Source organism: Wyeomyia smithii, chromosome 1 (assembly GCF_029784165.1).
Source record: "Wyeomyia smithii strain HCP4-BCI-WySm-NY-G18 chromosome 1, ASM2978416v1, whole genome shotgun sequence".
Classification (NCBI taxonomy): domain Eukaryota; kingdom Metazoa; phylum Arthropoda; class Insecta; order Diptera; family Culicidae; genus Wyeomyia; species Wyeomyia smithii.
This window is the reverse complement of record NC_073694.1, coordinates 186,593,149-186,618,627: the sequence shown is the minus strand read 5'-3', so window position 1 is coordinate 186,618,627 and position 25,479 is coordinate 186,593,149. Positions and strand designations below refer to the sequence as shown.

The following is a 25,479-nucleotide window of genomic DNA, read 5'->3' as shown; positions in this document are numbered from 1 at the left end:
TGACAGGCGCACAACTGGGCGCACAACTCTGTTGCACGCAACTTGTTTGATGGTCTACGGATTTTAGAAAAGAACCGCAATATGTACCGATCAATGTTCAACGCAGTGAAATTTATTGACGACCCATAGAGAAAACATCGCAATAACTATTAGACGAGATGCGTGAATATATGTGAATCTTTTGTTAAACGTTTCTATAAAACCCAAAGCATTATCTAATCAAGCTCTTTTTTTTTACTTTGACCGTTGCAAAGATAAGTACTAGGGCGCCAATCATCGTATGGAAAAAAGTGACCAGAAAATTTAAAAAAAAAAAACCTGTACAAATTGTTCACCTGCTCGAAAAAACACCCTGTGCAAAATTTCAGCCCAATCGGACTTAAAATGGGGTGGCGCAAAGCGATTGAAGTTTGGCTTTTTTGAAAACCGAAAAATCCCCCCCACACTATGCCGAATAAATGAACCACCCTAATGAAACATAATGTATTCGATGCTAGTTATAGGGTATATCATTATACAATCTATTTCGAGAGACTAGTGATCAATTTCAAAAGATAAATTTTAAACATTTTGAACTTCGCTTTCCACAATTGAAAAAACGACTAAGTCCCAGAGAGTAAATTTTTGCAAAAAAAAATTTTTCAGATGACACCAATTTTCGACGTTTCATGCGTTTTTAAGTCATTTGGCAACTAAAAAAAAATTCGAAAACCGAAATTTCACGTAACCCCATCCCCCACCCCCCCTGGCTGATTTTTCGGTTTTCAAAAAAGCCAAACTTCAATCGCTTTGCGCCACCCCATTTTAAGTCCGATTGAACTGAAATTTTGCACAGGGTGTTTTTCCGAGCAGGTGAACATTTTGTATAGGGTTTTTTTTTTGAAATTCGAGATGACCATTTTGGCTGGCACCCTAATAAGTACAATCTAAACCTAAAGTTATTTGTTCCGAGATAAGAAATAAAAGTTCCGAAGTTCCGAATAAATTGTGTTGTTTCAAGAATAAAAATAACACTGATTTGTTTCTACATTGAGTGCCGATCGGTACGAAAAACAAATTCGAAGTGCCCCTCATCCATCCATGGCTCAGCAATCTATAGGAAATACAGTCCACCGTCTCGAATCCATTATGATCCGAACAAAACTCAATAGGTTCTTATGAGGCAACTAGATCTTCCATATGACACTGATGTTATGAAAATCTGTTCAGCCATCTCTGAGAAACATGAGTGAGATTAAATAGTCTCCGGAACACGTTTTTGCCTTTCTCCTAGAAAGGTATAGCAATCACTGGAAAAACTAAAGGTATAAAAGTGGTCCCAGTGGCCGAATGTCATATACCACTCGACCCCTTTCGACGAACTGAGCATTTTCTGTATGTATGTATGTATGTGTGTATGTGTGTGTGTGTGTGTGTGTGTGTGTGTATGTATGTGCAACTTTTTTTTCTCACTCACTTTTCTCAAAGATGGCTGGACCGATTTTCATAAAATTAATTGCAAATGAAAGGTCTAGTTGCGCCATAGGTTGTTATTGAATTTCATTGTAATCGGATTTTTAGTTTAGAGGTTATGTATCAAAATGCAAAAATCACGAAACATCAATATCTCAGAAACCACACAACCGATTTTAATAAAATGATCGGGCAGTCTCCAGAACCCTTAACTTTTGAATTTCGTAATGATTGAACATATGGTTCAAAAGTTATGTAGAGAAAAGTTATCCTGAGGTTGTTTAAACTCATTCATTTTTCTCAGAGATGGCTGAACCGATTTTCACAAAACTAGTGTCAAATGAAAGGTCTAGTTGCCCCATAGGTTGCTATTGAATTTCATTGTAATCGGATTGTAACTTTGTCCGTTGTTCATGAAAATGTGAAATCACATAATGAAAGTAAACATATTGACTTCCTCCTAACGGTCACTGGCTAATTAAAAGGTAGAAAAGTGATCCAAATGGCCGAATGTCATATACTACTCAACTCAGCTAGACGAATCGAGCATTTTCTGCATATAAGCATGTATAGGTGTATATGTTTGTGTGTGGGTGTGTACGTGTGTATGTGCACCTTTCTTTCGCACTCACTATTCTCAAAAATGGTCTGACCGAACAGATTTCAATGAAATTAATTGCAAATGAAAGGTCTTGTTGCCCTATAAGACCCTATTGAATTTTATTGTAATCTGATTTCTAGTTTAGGGGTTATGTATCAAAGTGTAAAAATCACGAAACATCAATATTTCAGAAACCTGATCTGGTTTGATTTAAATTAGTTTCAAATGAACGGGCTACCTTAAAAACCCTTAACTTTTGAATTTTATGAAGATTGAACATGTGGTTCAGAAGTTATGGAAAGAAACGTGTTCTGGAGACTATTTAATCGCACTCATGTTTCTCAGAGATGGCTGGCCCGATTTTTATGAAATTAGTGTCATATGAAAGGTCTTGTTGCCCCATAAGACCCTAATGATTTTTTTTACAAACGGATAATTACTTTGCCTGTTATGTTTAAAAATGTAAAATCCAGCTATGAAAAGAAACATATTCCAAGACAACTTACTTGGACTCACTCATATTTCTCAGAGATGGTTGACCCGATTTCCACAGAATTAGTATCAAATAAAAGGTCTACCTACCTCATAACACCCTATTGAATTTTGCAGTAATCGGACTGTAACTTCGTCTGTAATGTATCGAAAAGTGAAAATCACGAAACTTCATTATCTTAGAAACTACACAACCGATTTAAATACGTTACTTTTTCATTTGATTGTAATCAAACTTAAGCAAGCGTTATAGTTTAATTTGTAAAACAACGAAAGTCTATTATCTCAAGTATTGCACGACTTATTTGAACATAACTAGTGTCATACAAATGAGTCATCTCTCAAACTTACAAATAACAAACTTCATAACAATTTGATATGCTGTTTAAAAGTTTTAGAAAGAAAAGAAATTCAAAGACTATTCAACACTTTATCTGCTTCGATCAATATATATGGCCTCAACATGATTTAAATGTGGTATCGTACTATCTGAACGTTCCCGGCATCGCTCGTGATTAAATTGTTCGAAATTAAGAGTCATTGCTTTAAGTTCGCTATTTCTTAAGAACTAACATTACGTCAAATTTCATATCTTATACTTTAATTACAAAATCAATATTTTAGAACCCAAAGAGTGGATAAACATTTATTGGATTTAAGCATTCATGTAAATCTATTTTTACAAATAATAAGTCTGACCGCTAGGTGGATTAATTTAGGTTGTTATTGCATGGTAATACATGTTTGAAATTATGGCACATTCCAGAAATACATAATAGTCGTTACAAACTAAGAGGCGCAGCAACGCGGGCTGGGTATCATCTATTTTATCGATATAGAAAAAGAAGAAGAAGATTTATCGCAAGAATTTCGCAAATCAACGTTCTGCGATGAAACATTTACATTGGTCATGGTAATGATCTTTCGTAGTAGTTTGTGCGAGGTAACCAGTGCAGTTATTAGCTAACGGGTGACAACTGAAATTTTGTTGCTCTCCAGTTGTTTTTGCACACCAAGGAACATGAAATCATACAAAAATCTTCGACAGGACTGTTCTGAAGCAGATTCGTTGGACTGGGTAAAGAGTGTCCGGGACCAAATTGCATCACAAGAAAATTGGTATTTTCCACTCATTCAACCAATCGCCTTCTAACTTTCAGGTAGTAAAATAAAACAGGATATTTTATATATTTTTTGCCTTTCTCCTAGAAAGGTATAGCAATCACTTGCAAAACCGAAAGTAAAAGAGTGCTCCAAAGGGCCGAATGGCATATATCACTCGACTCAGCTCGACGAGCTGAGCATTTTCTGTATGTATGTGTGTGTATGTGCAGATTTTTATCCTCACTCACTTTTCTCAGAGATGGCTGGACCGATTTTCATGAAATTAATTGCAAATGAAAGGTCTTGTTGTCCCATAAGACCTTATTAAATTTCATTGTAATCGGATGTTTGGTTCAGAGGTTATGTATCAAAATGTAAAAATCATGAAACATCATTATCTCAAAAACTACACAACCGATTCGAACAAAATAGGTTTAAAGTGAACGGGCTACCTAAAATAGACTTAACTTTTGAATTTCATGAAGATTGAACTTGTAGTTCAAAAGTTATGACAAGAAACGTGACTACTTAATCTCACTCACTTTTCTCAGAGATGGCTGACCCGATTTCCACAAAATTAGTGTCAAATGAAAGGTCTAGCTGTCTCATGACACCCTATTGAATTTTGCTGTAATCGAACTGTAACTTCGTCTGTAATGTACCGGAATGTGAAAATCACGAAACTTCATTATCTCAGAAACTACACAACGGATTTGATCAATGTTATTATCAGATAAGCGGGCTAGTTTAAGGTTAACTGATCAATTATGATTGAACACATGGTTTCAAAGTTAGGCTGCCCTATTTTCATTTGATTATAATCGAACTTAAGCAACCGTTATGTATAAAATTGTTAATAAAACAACGAAAGTCTATTATCTCAAAGAGTACATGACTTATTTGAACATAACTAGTGTCATACGAACGAGTCATCTCTCGAACTTACAGATAACAAGCTTCATTACAATTTGATGTGGCTCAAAAGTTATGGAAAGAAAAGAAATTAAAATATTTAAAACTACACCTGCTTTGATCGATATATGTGGCCTCAACATATTTTAAATGTGGTATTGTACTATTTGAACGTTCCAAATTCATTGATTCCTTGCGATGTGTTTAAAATCTGAAAATGCACGACGAATCGGTCATATGATATGATCAAAGTCGAATAACAAATCGTTTGAAATGATTGGTTTTATCGAAATGACAACATCCTCGACTTTTGGCTTCTGTACATCGCCTTAATTCTATATATATATATACTAGAATCACATGTTCCTGGGAAACAGCCGAAAATGATCGAATAACACCCAATACCGGAAGTCGCCATCTTAGAATTCAAAATGGTATCTGTGGTCGATTTCAGCTCCTGTGTATCATGCTAGATCCGGATATTAGATTGGGTGGAAATCGGCCATTTTTGGCTGATTTCCAGAAACCGGAAGTTGCCATCTTACAATCTAAAATGTTGCCTAAGGTCGATTATGGAACATATTTGTTACCTCTTAAAACATCCACATGCTAAATTTGGTTCCATTTACTCGGTTAGTTCTCGAGATGTGCAGAAATTTGTGTTTCATTTGTATGGAACCCCTCCCTTCCAGAAAAGGGAGTGGCGTCCAACTATTATGGACATATTTGTAACCCCTTAAAACATCCACATGCCAATTTCGGTTTAATTTGCTTGGTTTGTTCTCAAGTTGTGCAGAAATTTATGTTTCATTTGTATGGGACCCCTCCCTTCCAGAAGAGGGAGGGGTCTCAAACTATCATAGGAATCTTTATTGGCACCAAAAATCCCTAAACAAATTTTCACGTCGATCGACTCGGTAATTTTCGAGCCTATTCGGATCAGACAGACAGGCAGACAGACCTGACTGCATTTTTATATGTATAGATTACAACATCAATATTCAAGAACCTAAAGAGTGAATATATATTCTATTTTTACAAATAAAAGTTTGAATGAGAAAGGCTAGGTCTGACCGCTAGGTGGATTAATTTAGGTTTTTTCCATAACTGTTGAACAACACGTGCAATCTTTATAAAATTCAAAAGTTAAGGGTTTTTTAGGTGACCCGTTTATTTGAGACTAATTTTGTTCAAATCGATATAATGATGTTTCGTGATTTTTACATTTTGATACATAATCTCCAAACTGAAATTCCGATTACAGTGAGGTCATTTTTTTACACAAGGGATGCGTTCCAAATATGTATGGGATCGCGTAAAAAGACTTTTCTGAGTTGCGAATATAACGAAGAAAACCGTTTTAAAATGTTTGAAACTCGTTTGAATACGATAGTGGTCAATCTAAAGACCAAAGTTCAATATTTAAAATTTTCAGTATTACCACCAAAAATTGTGAATTTTTTTGAAAACTGATTTATGGTACCTAGTGGCCTGAAACGGAAAACGTGATTGAAATGAGGTCGATATCTTGTACCGCTTTTGAGTAATCAAGTGCTTTTCTTGAATCGCGTAGAAAAAAAACGTGTAAAAAAGACCTTACTGTACAATAAAACTCAATAGGGTCTTTTGGGATATCTAGACCTTTCATTTGCAATTAATTTCATGAAAATCGGTCCAGCCATCTCTGAGAAAATCGAGTGAGATTGGGAGAGGTTTACACACATACAGACAAACACACACACATACAGAAAATGCTTAGCTCGTCGAACTGAGTCGAGTGCTATACGACATTCGGCTCTTTGGAGCACTTTTATTCCTTTAGTTTTTTAATTGATTGCTATACCTTTCTAGGAAAAAAGCAAAAATGTTAAAATGTTAAGAATGTCAAAAATGTTAAACTTGTGCAAGATGTTCGAGACGTTAAAAATCCTGAAAATATTTTTAAAACGTTGGAACATTCAACCGTTAAGCTGCTTTTACAGCATCGGGGCTAAATTTTTTACCAAGAAATATCTATGAAAGAGTTTCAATCAAATTTAGTTTGCTTTTTGGCAATTAGTGCATCAGCCTCAATTTCAGGACAAAATCTCAGCTACAATACCTGCGTTAATCAACGCTTGATCAAGAAATTACAAACCGTGGATTACCATAAATTGAACCATAGCGTGCGGTATTACATCAATATCTTCATCCCAGCCCAACCTTCCAGTTTGTCTCTCTAACAATATCCCATAAATTTCACCGGCCAGCATTGGCTAATGTAGCGTGAAAGTCGAGATAGGGACCAGCTTGGCTTCCAGTTTATTTTAATTTTGTATTATTTTCGCTGACTACCACAGGAAAAGAGGTCCACCAGCTTATGGCCGCAGCTTTATCCCGCCGTAAAATTTCTCCGATTTGTACGAGCTGCGAACGGGATCGTACAAATTGTCGCATAGAGGCGCGGAGGCTACTAACACAAAAACGGCCCGGACAGTCGGTTGGGAGCGAGCGAAAATTGTTCGAAAATCCAATCAAAAAATATCTGTGCCCGGAGTTTAATTTATAGTTATTCACATTTCTGTCTGGAGTTTGCTTTCCGCGGTAGTGAGTAATTTTTGTAATGTGTTTCAGCAAGGTCCGGTCCAGTCTGGTTAGGTTCACTCTCGTAAATGACTGGGAGATTTTTGAGTTCGTTGTTAGATACCGGCGCCAAATACATCAATTGATTCTTCCGCGATAGGAATGATGGTGTGCTCCGGAAATGCGTCAATATGCTGGAAATAACTCACTCGCCACGTGCAATTGCGTAAGCGGTGAAGTAATAATGCGATTCGACTCGTTGGAATGCTGTGCGCAAAGGTATGTTGAAACATGGAATTTAGAAATGATATAAATTTTCAGATTTTTTTGGTTTTTGTCATATGAATTTAAATTTATGTTTTAGTTAGTTTTTTTAGCCGGAATGCAAGCATAAATTATATATTAAAGTAGTAAAATTTTCCACAAAAGTAAATTATTGAATGTAAGTACACGATAATAAACCATTGTTATATCAATCTATATATTCATTGCAGGGGATGTTGATTGTGAAACAGAAATGGTAAATGTAACAATCCAATCAAAATCAACATGAAATATTTTTTCAGCTACAAGAGTAGCCCCTTGTAGCGACCTTTTCCACTGCCGGCACTCAATGGACCGGGCTACAATCTTATCATTTGAAAGCGACAAACTCGAAACAATAAGAACACTTACCGAAATACTGTTCCGCTTAGCTACACGGAAACGAACCCGAGTCAGTCGAAATGGGCCAAAGTTTCCTCCACGCCCGAAACAGTTTTCAACTGATGCGAACTGCTGACGGTTACCGAATGCCGACACTAGTAAGCTTGCACAGATTACAATGATCCGATAAGGGCGAAATAGTGACGAGAACGAGGACGACGCCATTCACGTCGTAGCAAATTTCATCTGTTTAACATTCCAAAATCGTTCCGTCCGCCACTTGTTCGAGATGACGAGATGAGTGAGCACATTTCAACATTCCGGAAAGACCCTAGCTAGTGCACTACAATGATTGCACCTTGAATAAAGCATGCTCGATTGTCGACAACTTCGAAACCATTTTCGCCCCGTCAACACAATTCGGACTCTTTCATTAACAAATTCAGCAGCCATGCAATGAGCAGAAAATCCTTCAATCAGTCAACGAGAGGCATTGGGCTTCTCACTGCAGCAGACGGTACTGTAATCTATCCATTTGAATCAGACCACCGGATCACGAATAACCCAACGTCACTGGAGCGGTTCTCAACTAATTAGCAAAAGCCACGCAGGCCTCTTGCTTTTCGTTTTCTTTTTCGTGCAGACAAACCCGGTACCACCCTTCCATTCAAGCGGGTTAAAGGATGAAATTACACAGGTTAAACGTGTGGTTCAACAACTGATTTGACACGTCGGCTGACCAGCATCGGTGTGTCTCTTCCTCCCCTCCATCACGTTTTTTTCGTTTCGCAACGCTTACAAGTGCTTTGACACTTTACGGCCTCGCGTGCAGGGACGGAAATTGATTTTCTTTCCTTCCACGGAACCACCTTCGACTGCTGCTGCACTACCGAGGCCAAACGAACAGACGAGCCGCCGTAGGCGGAAATTCGGTTTTGGTTCTCCTGCTAGTTGCAACACCACAGGAAGGTTGGTAAAAGCTTCGGAGTTTGTCTACTAAGTGCCTGCTGTCGGATAGTTTTCGACTTGTCCTACTCGGCCGTAACAAGGCAAGCACAAACAAGCGTTGCTGACAGAATTCACAAGGGGATGGAAGGGTAGACGAGGAGTATTTTAAAAGGTAACTGTTCCGAATTGACACGCGTTCGACTGACTGTTTGTGAGTCTCAATGCGGAATCCGTGTTTAGGGTGAAGGCAGCAAGTTTTCAAAGAAGTTTTTTATTTTCCACTCGGGAAAGTAATCACCATCATTATCATCATCATCTCCGCTTTTTTCAAAAATAATGTAGGTTGAAAAAAAGGTAGTTAACGATTAATTATTTACAGTTATACAGTAGGTAATAAATAAAATCTAAATATATAAAAATGCAGCTTTGTCTGTCTGTCTGTCTGACCCATGTAGACTTGGAAACTACTGAATCGATCGTCGTGAATTTTCGTGTATAGAGGTTTTAGAGGTCCGAAAAGATGATTCGGACAGTTCAAAATCTCTTCCTCTTCTAAAAAAGAGAGATCCAATACAAATGAAACTCAAATTTTTGCACATCTCGAGAACCAATCAAGAAAATAGAACCAAATTTGACATGTAAATGTTATTAGAGTTAACAAATATGTCCATGGTGGTTTGATATTCTTTCTTCTTCCGTAAGGAAGGGGTGTCATACGAATGAAACCCCAACTCGGGAATCAATCAAGCAAATGAAATCAAATTTGGCATGTGGAGGGTTTTGGGGGTAAAAAATGCTTCCCTGATGATTTGATACTCCTCCATGCTCTGGAAGGGGGAGAGTCCTTTCAGAATATCAATTAGTTATCGGCATATTTTTGCACATTAATGAGCAATTTTCAGTTTTATTCGAACCTTGAAAAACCGACAATGGTTAAGTAACTATTTTAATTCGAACTATAGCGAGGTGAATTGTTCAGCAAACTTATCTTCTTCTATTCTATCTACTTCTCACTGTTCTGAGAAATAAAAATAAAACAATCACTAAATCGTTTATTTTAAAAGAAACGCATAAATGTGAGGCTCTGGCAGCACGGTTAACATCAGCATTGTTAAACTTATTTTTCTACCGCAACCCGTACAAGAGAACCAGGGGAAGATCCACGGGATAATCCAGCGAAATCCCAAACGACCAAGTATATGAAGAACGCCTAGACTTGCCACTTTGTAATAACTATTAATAATTTTCTTTTTCTTTACTTTGCAGGAACAAGACCGATTCGATTGATAGGTGGAATAGAACTGACGCTCGATCGCGCAGTTCGTGTTTTATTAATTCTTTTCTTTGACAGTGCTGATCGATCTCGATCAGCACGCCAATTTGTATCTATTCAATATTAGATAGAATTGGAGTATCGAAATCGATACTTGTAAACAACAGCTCTTCCTCTTTTAGTTTAAACATATTGGAATAAATTAACAAAAGATATTAATTATCTGTTATAAAATTCTGAATTTTTAATAAAAAGTTTAATTTTATACAAAACTAATTGATATCTTATAGAAAGGTTTTAAAAAGATGAAACAATGGTAATTAGTTCTACAACATTCTTCTGAGCTTTTTAACTGTATACAAAATTCTGATCGGTCTTAGCGACCTTTTTTCTTTTCGATCTCCTAATAGGAGAGTTGGATGTAACTTTTCTTTTCCGCGAGCGCGCAGAAAACTCCTCCGGGAACCCCCTGAAGCCGTCAGTCTCCTCCTCGTGTTTCCTTCCAGCATCCGTCGATTCCGCCTCTTGTTTCCCTCCAGCATTCGTCGGCTCCGTCATCCCGACAGAGAAACGCACGTTCGGTTGAACGCGCGGGCTTGGAGTGGCGATCCTTATTTGGCCCCTATGTGCGTTTACTGGAACGTTTCCAATTCCCACCTGAAAGACATTTTTTGAAAGCTGTCTTAGATAAGTTGCCTTAATCCATCGGGCATGGCTACGAGTGTCGTGATTTTTGTACCACACCTCGTCTCCAGCCATCCGGTTTTCCAATGGATTCGCTACATCTATAGCGTCCTTATCCTTTGCCTTAACCTCATCATTTGGTTGCATAGGTGGGTCATGCGTTGTTAGCGGTGTTAAATATTGTTTATAATTCTTTTTTGGATGGGTTAGGTCTATTAGTGTCTTAGGTGTAAAAAAGAAGATTTTTTCTGATGGAAATTGTCCATCAATTGTCGAACTATTACGATAGTTTATTAAAAATAAATTAATCTGATCCTCCCAATTCAATTCAGCTACTTCTGGATCTAGTATAAATTTCTTTAGTACCTCTTTTACTGTTCTTACTAATCTCTCCGCCTGACCATTACTGGCAGGATTGTATGGAGGACTCTTAAAGACTTTAATTCCTTGCCTTTCTAGAAAATCTACAAAAGCTTGTGAATTAAATGGAGGACCACCGTTCGAAACTAGAACATCAGGCAAACCAAATCGAGCAAAATATGCAACGAGCTTTTTCAATGTATTGCCTGTGTCCGTACCTCTCTTCATCCACTCTATTTCCACCCACTTTGAGAAACTATCCACGATAATTAGAAAAGTGTGGTTTTGGAAAAAGAAGAAATCTATATGTACTCGACTAAAAGCTCTAGTAGTAGGGATCCATTGAGATTTGATATGAGATTTTGGGACTATCGCCATACCGTTGCATGCATCGCACCTAGCAACAAAATTTTCTATGTCTTTGTTTATCCCAAACCAATATATGTATCGCCTTGCCAATTGCTTCATTTTAACCATTCCCCCGTGATTGGCATGTAAAAGTCTTAAAACATCGCTTTGCATTGCCTCTGGTATAATCACCCTGTCTTTAAAGAGCAAGCAATCGTCAAAAAGTTCCAAGTCTTGCTGACTCGAAAATATATCTGCAAAACGCTTGTCAATACGTTTAGGCCAACCACGTTTCATATAGGTCACTATCTGTTGCAGAAATTTATCATTCTTTGTTCCTGAAGCAACCTGGTTATAGTCAATTGGCAAATTTTGACTAAAATTAATACTTTTGACATATTCTTTATCAAATTCAGCTGGCACCATCTGCTCCAATGGAAACCTGGAACAAAAATCCGCGTTTCCCATTTGAGCAGAGGGCCTATACTTTATTTCAAAATTATAAATTGAAAGTTCCAAAATATATCGCTGTAATCTAGTCACATATATTGAATATTTACCCTCTTTCCCAAAGATTCCTACTAAAGGCTTATGATCGGTATATACATAAAAAAATTTCCCATATAAATATTTGTGAAACTTCTTGATAGTCGAAACTATCGCCAAAGCTTCAAGATGAAGAATAGGGTAATTTTTTTGCGCTGTATTGAAAGAAAATGATGTGAAACAAAGGGGTTTCTCAACCCCATCAATAATATGAATAATTACTCGTCCCAAACCGTAACCGGAAGCATCCAAAATGATCGCAATAGGTTTATTTGAGTCATAAAATTCCAAAATATTTGAATTCAGCAAAGCCTTTTTACTTTCCTCAAAAACTTTGTTACATTCATCAGTCCATATAAACTTAACGTCATTCTTCAAAAGTTTGTATAAATGATACAACTTTGAAGACAAATGAAGAATAAATTTATTGTAATAATTTATCAAACCCAAAAAAAGATTTGAGTTCTGTTACATTCTTTGGTATTTTTTCTTGCTGAATTGTAGAGATTTTGTCCGGACAAGGCATCAGCCCTTTCTGGCTAATAATGTGCCCCAAATATGGAAGAACCATTACAAAAAATTTGCATTTCTAGAAATTGATTTTTATATTTGCATTGCTGAGTCTTTTTAAAACTTCAAAAAGCCTCTGTTTACAATCTTCCAAATTAGTCCCTGCTATAAGAACATCATCTAAATAGCAATAAATAAAATCTAAACCCTTTAAAACCTGATCCATCACTTGCTGGAAAATCGATGCACTAGATGATGCACCTTGTGGCAATCGATTATAGGTGAATAAGCCCTTAATAGTATTTATCACCATAAATTTTCTTGAACGTTTAGAAAGAGCTAACTGGGTATATGCGCCTTCTAAATCTAGCGCACAAAAATTTTTGCACCCAGCCAAACCAGCAAAAAGATCTTGAGCTGTTGGTAACGGGTAAGTATTTGGAATGATAACTTTATTAATAGAGACCTTGCAATCAATTACAAGTCTAATTTCATCGTTTTTTTTCGCTACTGCGATCATTGGAGAAGCCCATTCACTAGTTTGAATAGGAGTAATTACTCTCTCTCGCTCCAGTTTGTCCAAATACAGCACAACTTTATCCCTCAAACGATAGGGAACGTCATAAGCTTTCTTGAAAATTGGTCTATCTGTAATCAGTTCTAAATCCGCCTCAAAACCATTGATTGGCGAAGAAAAATCTTTTTTGAATAACTGTCCAAATTTCTGTTTAATTTCAGAGACAAGTGAACCACTGCTGTCCCCAAAAATATTATTTATTTCCAAAAAATTAGAGAAAAACTTTCTCCAATTTGGAATACAAGCATCCAACCATGGCCTGCAAAGAAGAGGAATGAATTTATTCTCACAGTTTAGTACTAAAAGTTTCAAAACCTCCGTTTTTCCCCTAAAAGAAACTAAAACTTGAACTTCTCCTTCAATTACCAATTTTGCACCATTGACAACTATCAATTGCTTTAAGGATTTCTGTAAAGGTTTTTTAAAAAGTGAGATATACTGTTTTCCTTCTACCTGTACATGCACCAAACATGGTTCATTAACCTTATTTATAGACGTCACATTCATGCATTCCAGAATACCTTCATCCGAGTCACTATCTGAATCCTCAGTTCTCATTCGCTCCATTAAAGCCGGTAGAATTTGCGTACCAGAGGGTCCTGGTTTCATTTGATCCACCAGGTTTATCGCTTCTCTTTTGAAATCTTTCCGCTTGAAGCAACGCCGCTTCAAGTGTCCTCTTACTCCACAAAAATCGCAAACTCTATTGTCTTTGACCCTATTTGGAAACTGTTGATTTTCCCTAAAACCTGCCGGTTTAAAGTTTGTCGAGTTCCAACGCCTATTTTGGAAACGATTGTGATTTCCAAAAGAAGATTGTTTTTTATAATTTGGTTTAAATCCAAGTCTATCTTTAACCGATTTGTTTCGTAATTCTTGTTGTCTAGATTTAGCATTAATTGAAAATAAATTGTTTATGGATACTGGCCCTGGTGCCAAACTTTGTATATTACTTTTGGCCGCCTCCCATGTTTGAATAACTTCAGCCTCACCAAGAATTTTTTGCTTGAGAGAAACTTCCCTCAAACCTGCTAAAAGACGGTCACGAATGGCCGTATCCTTAAATACACCATACGCACAGAGTTCTGCCTGTAACTTTAAAGCTAAAAGAAAATCTTCAGCAGATTCATCTGCCCTCTGACTACGCTGATTAAACGATATCCTTTGACAAATTCCCGATGCCGTTTTGTCAATTCTCATTTTCAACTTTTCTACCATCGTCGGGAACGGAATATCCGTTATATTAGTTGTAGGAAAACAATAGCTTTATTTCTGAATAGATATATGGTCCGCTAAGCGTCACAAAATGCGCTTTACGCTCGTTATCAGGAACTTTATTGGCAATGAAAAAAAATTCAAGCCTCTCTACCCAATGTGAAAAGGAAGTACCTTTTCTAAAAGGTTCTATTGTTGTAGAGAATTGGGACATGGTTTTGAAAGTTTCAATATAAATCCAAAAAAAATTAATTTATACAAAAAAAATTCAGAAAGTTTCCACTGAGGGTAATAGTAATCTTCTTCGCACTGATATGGGGATTATATAATACACAAAACACAATGTATAAAATATGAAAAAAATATCACAATTAGCCCAAAATGTAGGAAAGAGAAAAAAACTCAACGACCCACCGAATCCTTCCTAGGCAAAAGGGTATTTTATTTCGTCTCTTGAATTGTTTTAAAATCTCCTTTGCGTCTTTTGCCGAATAAATTTCTTATAACTGCATATGCCGGTATGCCAACCAGCCAGTCCTCGGGTCAGTCGATGTGGTTCCGAATACTATCCACTGGTCGGTGAAAGCGTCCTGAACCAGCGTTGAAGTCCGTTTTCCGTCACACAACAAAGAAACAAAGAAAAAAGAAATTACTATTGTTGTAAGAACAATAGGCTTTTGTCTTTTAGGACAATGAAACAAAGAATTTACGCCACTAGAATTTTGCAAAATGGTTTTTGTCACTCGCGCTTTTGTCTAAATGAATTTCCGTGAAATTCACACTTTTTGCCTTGTAAATTTGCCTTTTATGCACTGTTAGGAGTTACGGGGAAGCTATTTTTAAATAAAATATAGTGCTAAACTAGCCGAAAAACTTCCCGGTTGTGCTTTAGCAAAGCACGCTACAGTAAATAAACTAACCTCAATTTTTTTTTATTCTTACCTTTAACCTCGTCGCCACTGTTAAACCTATTTTTCTACCGCAACCCGTACAAGAGAACCAGGGGAAGATCCACGGGATAATCCAGCGAAATCCCAAACGACCAAGAATATGAAGAACGCCTAGACTTGCCACTTTGTAACAACTATTAATAATTTTCTTTTTCTTTACTTTGCAGGAACAAGACCGATTCGATTGATAGGTGGAATAGAACTGACGCTCGATCGCGCAGTTCGTGTTTTATTAATTCTTTTCTTTGACAGTGCTGATCGATCTCGATCGGCACGCTAATTTGTATCTATTCAATATTAGATAGAATTGGAGTATCGAAATCGATACTTGTATACAACAAGCATCAGTGTGAATTCTTTGCTTGATAAAAGTTCACATTTCAAGTGTTTTTTCATCAGCATTTTTGCTGAAACTAGTGTGTTTGGTGTGAGTGGTTGCTGCAGGATGTAGGGGTGCTCGAATAACGTATGCGGTAAAACGCAAATTAATCCACCAAGCGATGAGACCCAGCCTTTCTCATTCGAACTTATTATCTGTTTAAATAGAAAAAAACACCGCATTTATTTGGCGAATCATTTTTATTACAACAATCTGTTAACGATCCGATTTGTACTGGAAATAGGTTATATGTTTAATGTTGTTAAATATTGTGGTTCTACAATCTACACGTTGCGGTTTAAAATTTCATCCTAAAACTTCAATATTACATAGTATTTCAATACACATAATGTTATTATTAACTTTATCTAGATGATAGAGATGTCCTGGACGAAGCAAGCTTTTCGCTTCACTGCAAACAATTAACACAAGTGGATTGCAATATATTCTATAATATAAGAAAATTAAGATCAAGATATGACACTTTTGCGGTCCTTTTAGACATTTTTATGCACTGATTTTTCTGTGAAAGGCAGTGCCTGACATTCGACAACTGTTGTCTGTAGAACAGTATACATTACTTAGCATAAGCTAACTCGTATTTGCATTTCTGGGAATACGGTGGATCTTATTGAGGAAATAGGATTTCAACTTAGTTAGCTCTGATTTAATCATGAAACTTGTTGATTTAAGCGTGGTATGCAGTTGAAAAGAAAAGAGGTTCACGAAATTTTTCCCTTGTTACCAAACGGAATTTTGACAGCTGAGGATGCTTCACAGTAACGATATCTGACGTCAGTAAGCGCATGATTTTTGTTTTTGACGTAGAATTACGTCTTACGGCAACATATACAGGGGACCAATTTCATAACAGGGACCCAATTTTAAAAACCAAAAACATCGAGAGCGTCACAAAAATTGTTTATTTTCAACCGTTTTAAGCTCAGTCAGTTTCCATCCGATTATCGTCATTTTTGCAGTAGTCGATTGGAAAATCAACCACGCACCCGTCCAAATGCAGAAAGTTATAAGCTGATTGTTCGAACGATTTTACTATTGAAAATTGTCAAGCCTTGTCGAAACGCAAATGTCGACCTCTGATTGGTCGCACAATGCTTCTTTCCCTAACAAGGTCGACAGAATATACCTAGTTGACTAAGAATGCGCGCTTTGTGTTTTATGTATAATTCATTCCATGATTGTACCAATACCACATGGACGTTGGTTGCTGATCGTGAAGGAGAAAGAAAAGCCGGGTTTCAATTTCTGGCTGATCACGCTGGGCGCGTTGATACTTAAGAACCTGACTATCTAGCGGCTTTTGTGGAGTTTCGGTAGCTGCAGAATTATTGGAAATGGCAGGCAATTCTACTAAAGAAAACGGGAGAACTAGAATCATCGGCGAATGGTTATCCGAAATGATGATAATTGAACAAACTTGCCAGTTTGTTACTGTTGTCGAATATAATAGCACCTTTTGGTGCTCTGCAATTATGTGATTGAAGTATTTAAGATTTTTCATCATGTGTAACAGGCGGAAAACTGCTAATTTCAGCATTCGCAAGTCAAGAAAAATTCAACATTGCCTCAAGAATGCGTTGGTGGCCGGTTGTAATATATACTTGTTCTAGTGCTGGATGGCAGCAGATAACAGAAATGCAGCACTTACGCTATTGCATCCTAAAACAAAACGGTTATAGTTCGACATCACAACAGAATTTCCACCTTCATACTCATGTCTACCGTCGGCAGTATCAAACACGCAACAATTTGCTTCCATGTGACTTTAGTCACACCTACTTTTCCAGTTTTCCCATTACACAACGTGCGAAAAATCTATGTCAGAGCGGATAACGCGCGCTATCTGGACCATGAAGCATTTATGCGATAATTGAATGAAATTTGCAACTGCAGCAACCAGCCTTTTTCAAGGCTACTTAATGTATTTGGAAGAGCATAATGAATGGTTATTACCAAACTGCAACTTTGATTGCAGTTTGATGCTGCTGCAATTGCGCAGCAGTGTGATGTATATTACGATTCATTGATGCTGTGCATCACAAGCGGTATATGCGAAACAAATCCGATTTCAAAAGGAAAAGTTCAGCAAGTTCTGCTCACGGTGTTGAGTCCGGTTTAGAAAACTCATAACACTTCATCAACAAGGATGTAAAGTCTTGAAGAAAACGGTTATTGCTTGATATCACAGCAGAATTTCCACCTTCATACTAATGTCTACCGTCGGCAGTATCAAACACGCAACAATCCGCTTCCGTGCGGCACGGGGAAGGAAACATTTTTTCCTTCCAAGCCGCGCAACACGACACAATACATGTTATTTTGTTGCCTTCATGAGAGTGCTATCGGTCCGGCTCGACCGAATGTCCACAAGAAATCATTTTTGTACATCTGTTCCTGATTGGGCGTACCTTGACACTTCGATAGTCTCACTGGAGGCCACTAGCCTAAGTCTTCAGATTACCGACAGAGCACTAAACTCGCTACGCGGTCTTCGGACACATCCGTAGTAAGATGTATATCACAATTCGGCACAGAAATTCACTTTATTTGTAACTTAAGAACTTCTCTTTATTAATTATATACTTCGAATTTATTCTCGACTCTTCAGCGCGATAGATCAACGCTCCAATTAGAATTGAACTAGTACAAGTGGGAAACGGCAATATATGCCACTAGTGGTGAATTCAGCACCCGATCTCGCACGATCGAATGTTGATTGCTATCCTTATTTGATCTAATCTGATAAGCGCGATAGCACGATAAGAGCAAATTATAGCGAGAGAGAAATCTTGTGGATCACGTTTGAGTTGCCAGTAATTCTGACTTATTGAATCTTGAACAACATCCGTGCTACGAAACTGAGGAAAAACTTTGAAACTAAAAATAAAGGTGGAGCTTATCGAATGATCGCTCTAAGCCAGAATAAATGAGATGTATTTTTTTTTCGAACGTTGTAGAATGGTATAACTGGAAATAATTTAGTCACACCTATTTATCCAGTTATCCTATTCCATTCCATTAATGCAAAAATAATATACGAAACATATACGGAAAGCATATCGCTTCACACCATTAAAATGAATAACTCTAATCGAGTGTATTTCCAAAGCTATTGGAAAAAAAATATTGACATAAGACAGGCTGTCGTAATTCTACGTTAACCTTGCGGTCGTTTCTTAAAAACAACCTCTTCCACTGTTTTTTCTAGAACACTTGAACACACTTGTTTACCACGATCTGGTATGAGAGCAGGAATGCCAGGTAATCTTTTCAAAAGTCTTCACGGTCCGCGAAAAAATGTGGCAAATCGAAAACTGTCCAGCAAAAAAAAATTAGCGACGCTAATCGGAAATTTTAGCTTGATAATCGCTAAACGCTAAACGCTAAACCCACATTAGCGGAGCTTTCGCTAATCACTAATCGCAAACTTATTAATATGTAAATAGTCATATCACTATATTTATTGTTCATGTTATGTAAGATTTGGACCCCTTTGATCTTTTGTACACGCAAAACTTTTCCTTATTACCTTAGAAGCAATAGCGCAAAATTGCCTTTAAGGTAACAAACCTATTACTAAAAAGGCAGGCCGTTCAACCACATGCAAGATTTTTTTCTGTCAAAAACTGCTACCTTTCCATCTCAAGTGAAAAAAAAAAATCACACACCGTCGTATATGTTGCACATGTTACAAGTTTCTTCAATCTCCAATTCATCCGGTGAGCGTGTATTAGTTCGCTCGTTGTATGCATACGGAGTAGAGGAAGAATATGACAAGAGCTGCCAAGCAGCATTTTCCCCGTCATAGAGTGTGCAAACGTTGATGATTTCAAAGACTTGAAATGCGTCTTGAAATGACATCACGATCTGTAAACTGCGTTAGAGAAAAACAAAAACATTCGCTTTCTTGCAAGCTATCCAAAACACATACTCATTGGTTCATGGAAACTCATTTGCACCTGTTTGAAAATACAAAACTCGTGCCCATCCAGAACAATATTCGCAACTTCGGCAACTCTGTTCAGACAGTATAACATATTTTCATTTCATGTAAACACTGAGGGACGAAACGAAAGTGTTTCTAATTAGACATTTGAGGTTGACGGGTGAGATTCCCATTATGTGTGGATGAAGGGGAGCAAAAATGAATCTGATCGTTGCATCAATACAAATGCAGCGAGTGAAGTCTTGCTAACACATGCACTGCGGTGCTTGGCTGTATGTTCTTCTGCAGAAACACATACAAGCGTGTGCCCGTCATAATTTTTGTTACTTTTCGGTTATTACTATTTGTGTATAATGCGCAGTCATAAGAAACAATAAGTAATGAAAAATTGCCCTAAAGTAATAAAATGTTCCCCGTTTGCGTTGGGTGTAGCAAAACAAACGAAAACAACTACTTTTGAGAGCTATTTACAATAAGAGGTTTACAAAACGGTGTTCATGCTTGATTTTGCAAAACAAAGAGTAACAAAAGTGATTCAGCTGGCATAAAAAATAAATACTTTTAGGAAGTTTTCATAAAAATTCAACTATAATCTGAATCAAAAATGTAGAACCAAAGTTGTCATAATTTCAAGCGCATTGCAATTTACAAAAGCTCTTGGTGTACCGAAAATTCAACCTGGACCTTGAGCTTGTTCTTCAAAATGCTCCTGAGTCCTGTGGCTTGTACGATAACTAAAACTTAATTCTTGGGTAAAAGACTGACTTGCACTTGTGTCGTAGAGAGAGACTCTAGACAATTGAGTTGTTTGGCTATTCACGGATTTATGATTTTTATATATCAGCTGAAAGTGTTTAATTTTCTGAGCAAAACGTGATTTTTAAAAATTTTATATCATTATCTTTCGGTTTTCAAATGAAGAATAAAATCGCTTTTAATCGCTACAATAAAAAAGTTGGTATATGGGCGAACTGTCATTGTAGCGATTTCGAGCAGTTTTAATTCGTGAATTGGAGGGCAACGATAGAAAATTTTTGAAAATCACGTTTTGCTTAGAAAATGCATTTTTCAGATGATATAAAAACTGATATAGCTAAACAACCCAATGAGGACAATTGAACGTTGTTTGAATGAAACATACATTTAAAAAGTAACTTTCGCAGATACTTTACTTTACTTCGAAGCAATTTATGTGCGCAATCAGCAATTCACAGTTTATCTAAATACAGTAAGGTCGCTTTTTACGTGGTTTTTTTTTACGCGGGTTGCTTTCCTTTGCTTCCAATCACGTTTTCCGTTTTAGGTCACGAGTGATCATATATCAGTTAAAAAAAAAAATCACAATTTTTGGTGTAAATACTCAAAATTCAATATATTGAATTTTGGTCTCTAGATTGGCCAGTATCATATTCAAACGAGGTTTTAACGTTTTAGGACGGTTTTCTTTGTTATATTTGCAACTCAAAATAGTCGTTTTTTTACGCGGGCCCATACAAATTTGGAACGCATGCCCCGCGTAAAAAACGACCTTATTGTAGTTCTATTGTAGCCTCTCCACAAAATTTAGCGAATAAGCGATTAGCGTTTCGAAGGCGAAAGTTTTAGCGACGCTCACAGTTTCGCTAACCAGCTCAAAAATTAGCGAAATCGCTAAAACGCTAATTTAATATTAGCGTCGCTAATTAGCGATTAGAGAATTAGCGGAATGGTGCCCATCACTGGTTTTCTCCAATGTTTTCACGTTGTCGTCACAAAAATGGATATCTTCATCGTACACTCAAAATATTGTTCACGTTATTGTTACGTGAAAGTTCCTATATCTACTTGTTCATTTTCTGTCATTTTGCATGATTTATGTGACAAACATAACATCTAAGTGAAAATCTCATGCATACCATGGTTAATCACGTACCATCTACGTGAATTTGACAACGTCAGACAGGATGTATCGCGTGAATTCTCTGTGCGAAAATAACCAGAAATCAAAATGGCGAAGCTGTTGTCTGATTCTGAACATAAAACAGAATTTGGATGGCTTGCAAAAAAGTGAATTTCCGAAAAATCCTAATAAACTCGAGACTTACAGAGCTTACAGATTTCACAAAGCTTCAGTTCAAAGGTAGAAGAGTTACCTGAACAAAAACAGCTGCAGCGGACAATAACAATCCCCGGGAATGTCGTTATTTTTATCAGTTTTTATGTTGTTTTATTTATTTACGAATTGACGAATTTGCATACCTGTTTGATATCTGATAGCAATCACGTTTCACGAAATGTACAATTTTCAATTATTTCTGTAATTTTTATGAGTGAATAGAGTTGTTATAGTAAGGAACCCAGACTGGACAGCAGTACTCCAGACAGGACCGAACCAATGAATTGTACAGAGATACCAGGCAGTGGATGTTTCTGAAGTCGCGTGTCATTCGAATAATCAGTCCCAACTGCCTGGAGGCTTTTGCGATGATAAATGAGACATGTTGCCTAAAGGTGATCTTAGTATCGAGAATAATTCCGAGATCTTTCACATGGTCGACACGCTGTAATTGAACACCATTCAGATTGTACTCGAAGTACAGAGGATTATTCTTCCTAGTAAAAGAAATCAATAGGCATTTGCTAGGATTAAGTACCATGCAATTTAGTTCACACCAGTGTGAAAATTCATTCAACTGTTGTTGCAGGAATAGAACGTCGCTGTTGCTTTTAATTTTAAAGAACAATTTCAGATCATCCGCAAATGCTAGACGGGGACATTTTAATGACTGAATTATGTCGTTGATGTAGAGTAGGAACATCAGCGGACCCAAATGGCTGCCTTGTGTAATCCCTGAAGTTGCAAAGAAAGATTCAGATATCTCATCGCCAATTTCTGCGCTTATCGTCCGTCCCGAAAGATATGACTCCAGACAACTCAATAGATTGCCAGAGAACCCATACCGATCCAGTTTCGCAATGGCGATACGATGATTAATTTTGTCAAACGCAGCGGATAAATCGGTGTAGATCGCGTCGGTTTGAGCTCGCTCAACGAAGCTATCGATGACATATCCCGTAAAACAGATTAAGTTCGTCGCACAGGAACGTTTGGGAAGGAATCCATGTTGCTCCTCCGCGATTACGTTCTGGCAATGAGAATATATTGGTTCCATGACCACTAGCTCGAACAATTTGGATGTAGCACACAATGCAGATATTCCTCTGTAGTTGTCTATGTTGCTCCGATCGCCTTTCTTATGAACCGGAAACATAAACGCCTGTTTTTAAGCACAGGGAAATCTTCCTAAGGCTATAGATAGGCGAAACAGATGCGTGAGAGGAGTTAACAGTCCAGAAATGCATTTCTTTAGTAATGTGGCGGGGATCCCGTCAGGGCCAGGTGAGTTTGAATGCTTCAACTTAGTGACAGCGGCAGAAATGGCGCGATCGTCAATATTAATCGAGGCGATGGAGCTGCTAGAAACAGCGACTTTGTTGGCGGCTGTGAATATCTGACTTGTGGTAAGAGATTCATCGCAAAAAACACTCGAGAATTTTGCAGCAAATAGTCTGCAAATATCAGCCGGATTACCTGCTTTTTCGGTAGCCAATTCCATCAGTGACGGCAGTCCCGCTTCTTTCCGCTGTACGTTAACGAAGTTCCAGAATTGTTTTGGATCGATTTTCAATTTATTTTCGATTCTCCGTCTGTAATCGGCGTAGCATCATCTCCTAAGAATCTTGTAATCATGGTTAACTGACCGGTAATGATTCCGCAGAGAAAGCGACCCATTTGCAGAATATTTTTTGAAGGTGGCATTTTAAAACCGTTTCAAGCGTCGCAATTCCGAAGACTGCCAGGGGAGGTATTTTCGAGATCGCACTTTCGTTCGGGGTACAAAACGGGCGATCAAACCGGAGACAATCGAAATATAATCATTTACCGCCATATCAACATTGGCAGGATTAAGACTATTCACCCAGTCGACATTATGCAGTTCTCGTAACAGTCCCTCGTAGTCTGCTCGCTTGAAGTCGTAACGAAACTGATCTTCTGGCTCGTGATAGTCGATGCTACTCAGCTTGTCAAATGTGAGGCTAAGAGCCGGGTGGTGAGTAATAGATTTAACCAGTGGTTCCGGAGCATAAGTTAACCGGGGGGCGATGTTTCTAGTGCTGACAAAACAAAGGTCGAGGCAGCGTCCGTTCTCGTTTGGATTATTATTCATTTGCTCAAGCATGGCAGCGTTATAACCGTCCAGAAGGTCAAGTGCACAAGAATGGATGGTGGATTGATCCGGATCGGGGTGAGGGAACCCATTACGAGATGGGACCCAGAATAAACTCGGCAAGTTGAAATCTCCGATTATTACAATCTCATCGCACCGTTTCGCTTTATCGTGAATTGCTAAAACTGATTGGACGTGAGCATCGATAAGTTGTTTATCGCGAGTTCTATCCGGTGGAAAGTAAACAGTGCAAATATATAACTTCCGTCCGGTTAACTGAACCGACACCCAGACTTGTTCAAGGTTTTTCCAGGCAGCGTCAACAATTTTCCGGGGGTTCAAACTGCGACGGACAGCAACAAGTACACCTCCACCGGTCTTTTTTTGACTATTATCGGGGCCACGATCGCAGCGAAAGCCCTCATATTCAGCACCGAAAAGATGAGAAGAAAGAATACGCTCGTCGAGCCAGGTTTCTGTTAATGCAATGAAGTCGTAGCAACCATCAGAGAAAGTGAGCATATAATCATCAATGCTAGAATTCATGCCGCAAACGTTTTGGTAGTACAGATGTAAAGCAGTGGCGGCGGGATACGCGGTGATCGGTTGAGACGAAGAAGTGTCAAGTATCCTAGAATTTAAACACGAACGCTTGCGCTTGTCAGGAACGTGAAATGAATGGTACTTAGCTTGTGCGAGAGTCGGCTGACTCTCGCTGTCCAAAATTAAAACATTTGCAGGTGACAAAAGACTATTGGCGAAATCCATCGACCCGTGATTGATCGAAGTCAAATTCACGCACCAAAACTCCAGTTGGCCATGTAGACGCACGTAGAGCAGATTCCTTCATGACTTTCGGTATTTCCACTCGGAATGAAACAAAATTAAGCTTTGTGAGATCCGCATCCTTTTTCACAAGCAGAACAGCCTTTGGTGTTTCACTAATCCCAAGACACTCTTGGGCCATAGCGGCGATATCATTCACTGTGTGACATGGATCGAGACGGCTTAAGTAGAGCCAAAACTGCTGTCGCTCGTCCGCAACAGTTTTGATGACTCGTTCAATTGTTCTGGTACCACACACAGCAGCGGCAGTAGCACGGAATTTTGCACTGTTGTCTCGGCTACGTTTAGGTGTTGGTTGTTCTCCCGGCTTACGTTGTGAAACAAATAACTTCTGAGCTGGGGCAGTAGAGCCACCCGGAAAGTGTTTTTCGATGCGACAAGAAAGATCAGTGACAACAGAATTCAATTTGTCGATTGCTTCACAAAGCTTCAATGAATCCCCAGCGGGGGCGGCGGTGTCGGGTAGTTTCAACCAATTGTTGAAACTGCTGGCGCAATCGTCGCATAGCCAGAACAGGTTGTTGCTGTGAGTAGAAATTATTTCCGAAGTCGATCGTTGCAAATTGGGAATGCATGTTCGATGAAACAGTGATCGGCAATTACCACGGCAGATGACTTTATCAATGCCGTTGACGGCGGAGCTGCAAGTTTTGCAAGCAGAAGCCATTGTTCGATCACAGATGAACAGAGCAGCACTAATCCAGCAGATTTATCAGCGAACGGATTAATCCAGAAACTTGAACTTATATCACACGCGTAAAATGCAGCACGGAGAATTCGAAGATTGAGAAATACAACCGAAATCAAAACTTATTACCACAATGAAATCGAAATAAAAAGAGCGCTCTAACGACGTAAACAAGCAATAGCAATTGTTGCCAGCTAAGCAGTAATAAATCA

At 38.0% G+C, this 25,479-nt stretch overlaps 1 protein-coding gene across 1 annotated transcript; it reads right to left on the bottom strand.

The window, feature by feature from the left end:
• Positions 1 to 24,484: 24,484 nt before the first annotated feature.
• Positions 24,485 to 25,246, bottom strand: LOC129717399 (uncharacterized). The gene has a single exon (XM_055667284.1). It carries the CDS (start codon positions 25,244 to 25,246, stop codon positions 24,485 to 24,487), a length of 762 nt encoding a protein of 253 aa, XP_055523259.1.
• Positions 25,247 to 25,479: the final 233 nt, after the last annotated feature.

Bases quoted from the DNA above. Each gene is read 5' to 3' on its own strand.
- LOC129717399 (XM_055667284.1), bottom strand. From the start codon at position 25,246: ATGGCTTCTGCTTGCAAAACTTGCAGCTCCGCCGTCAACGGCATTGAT.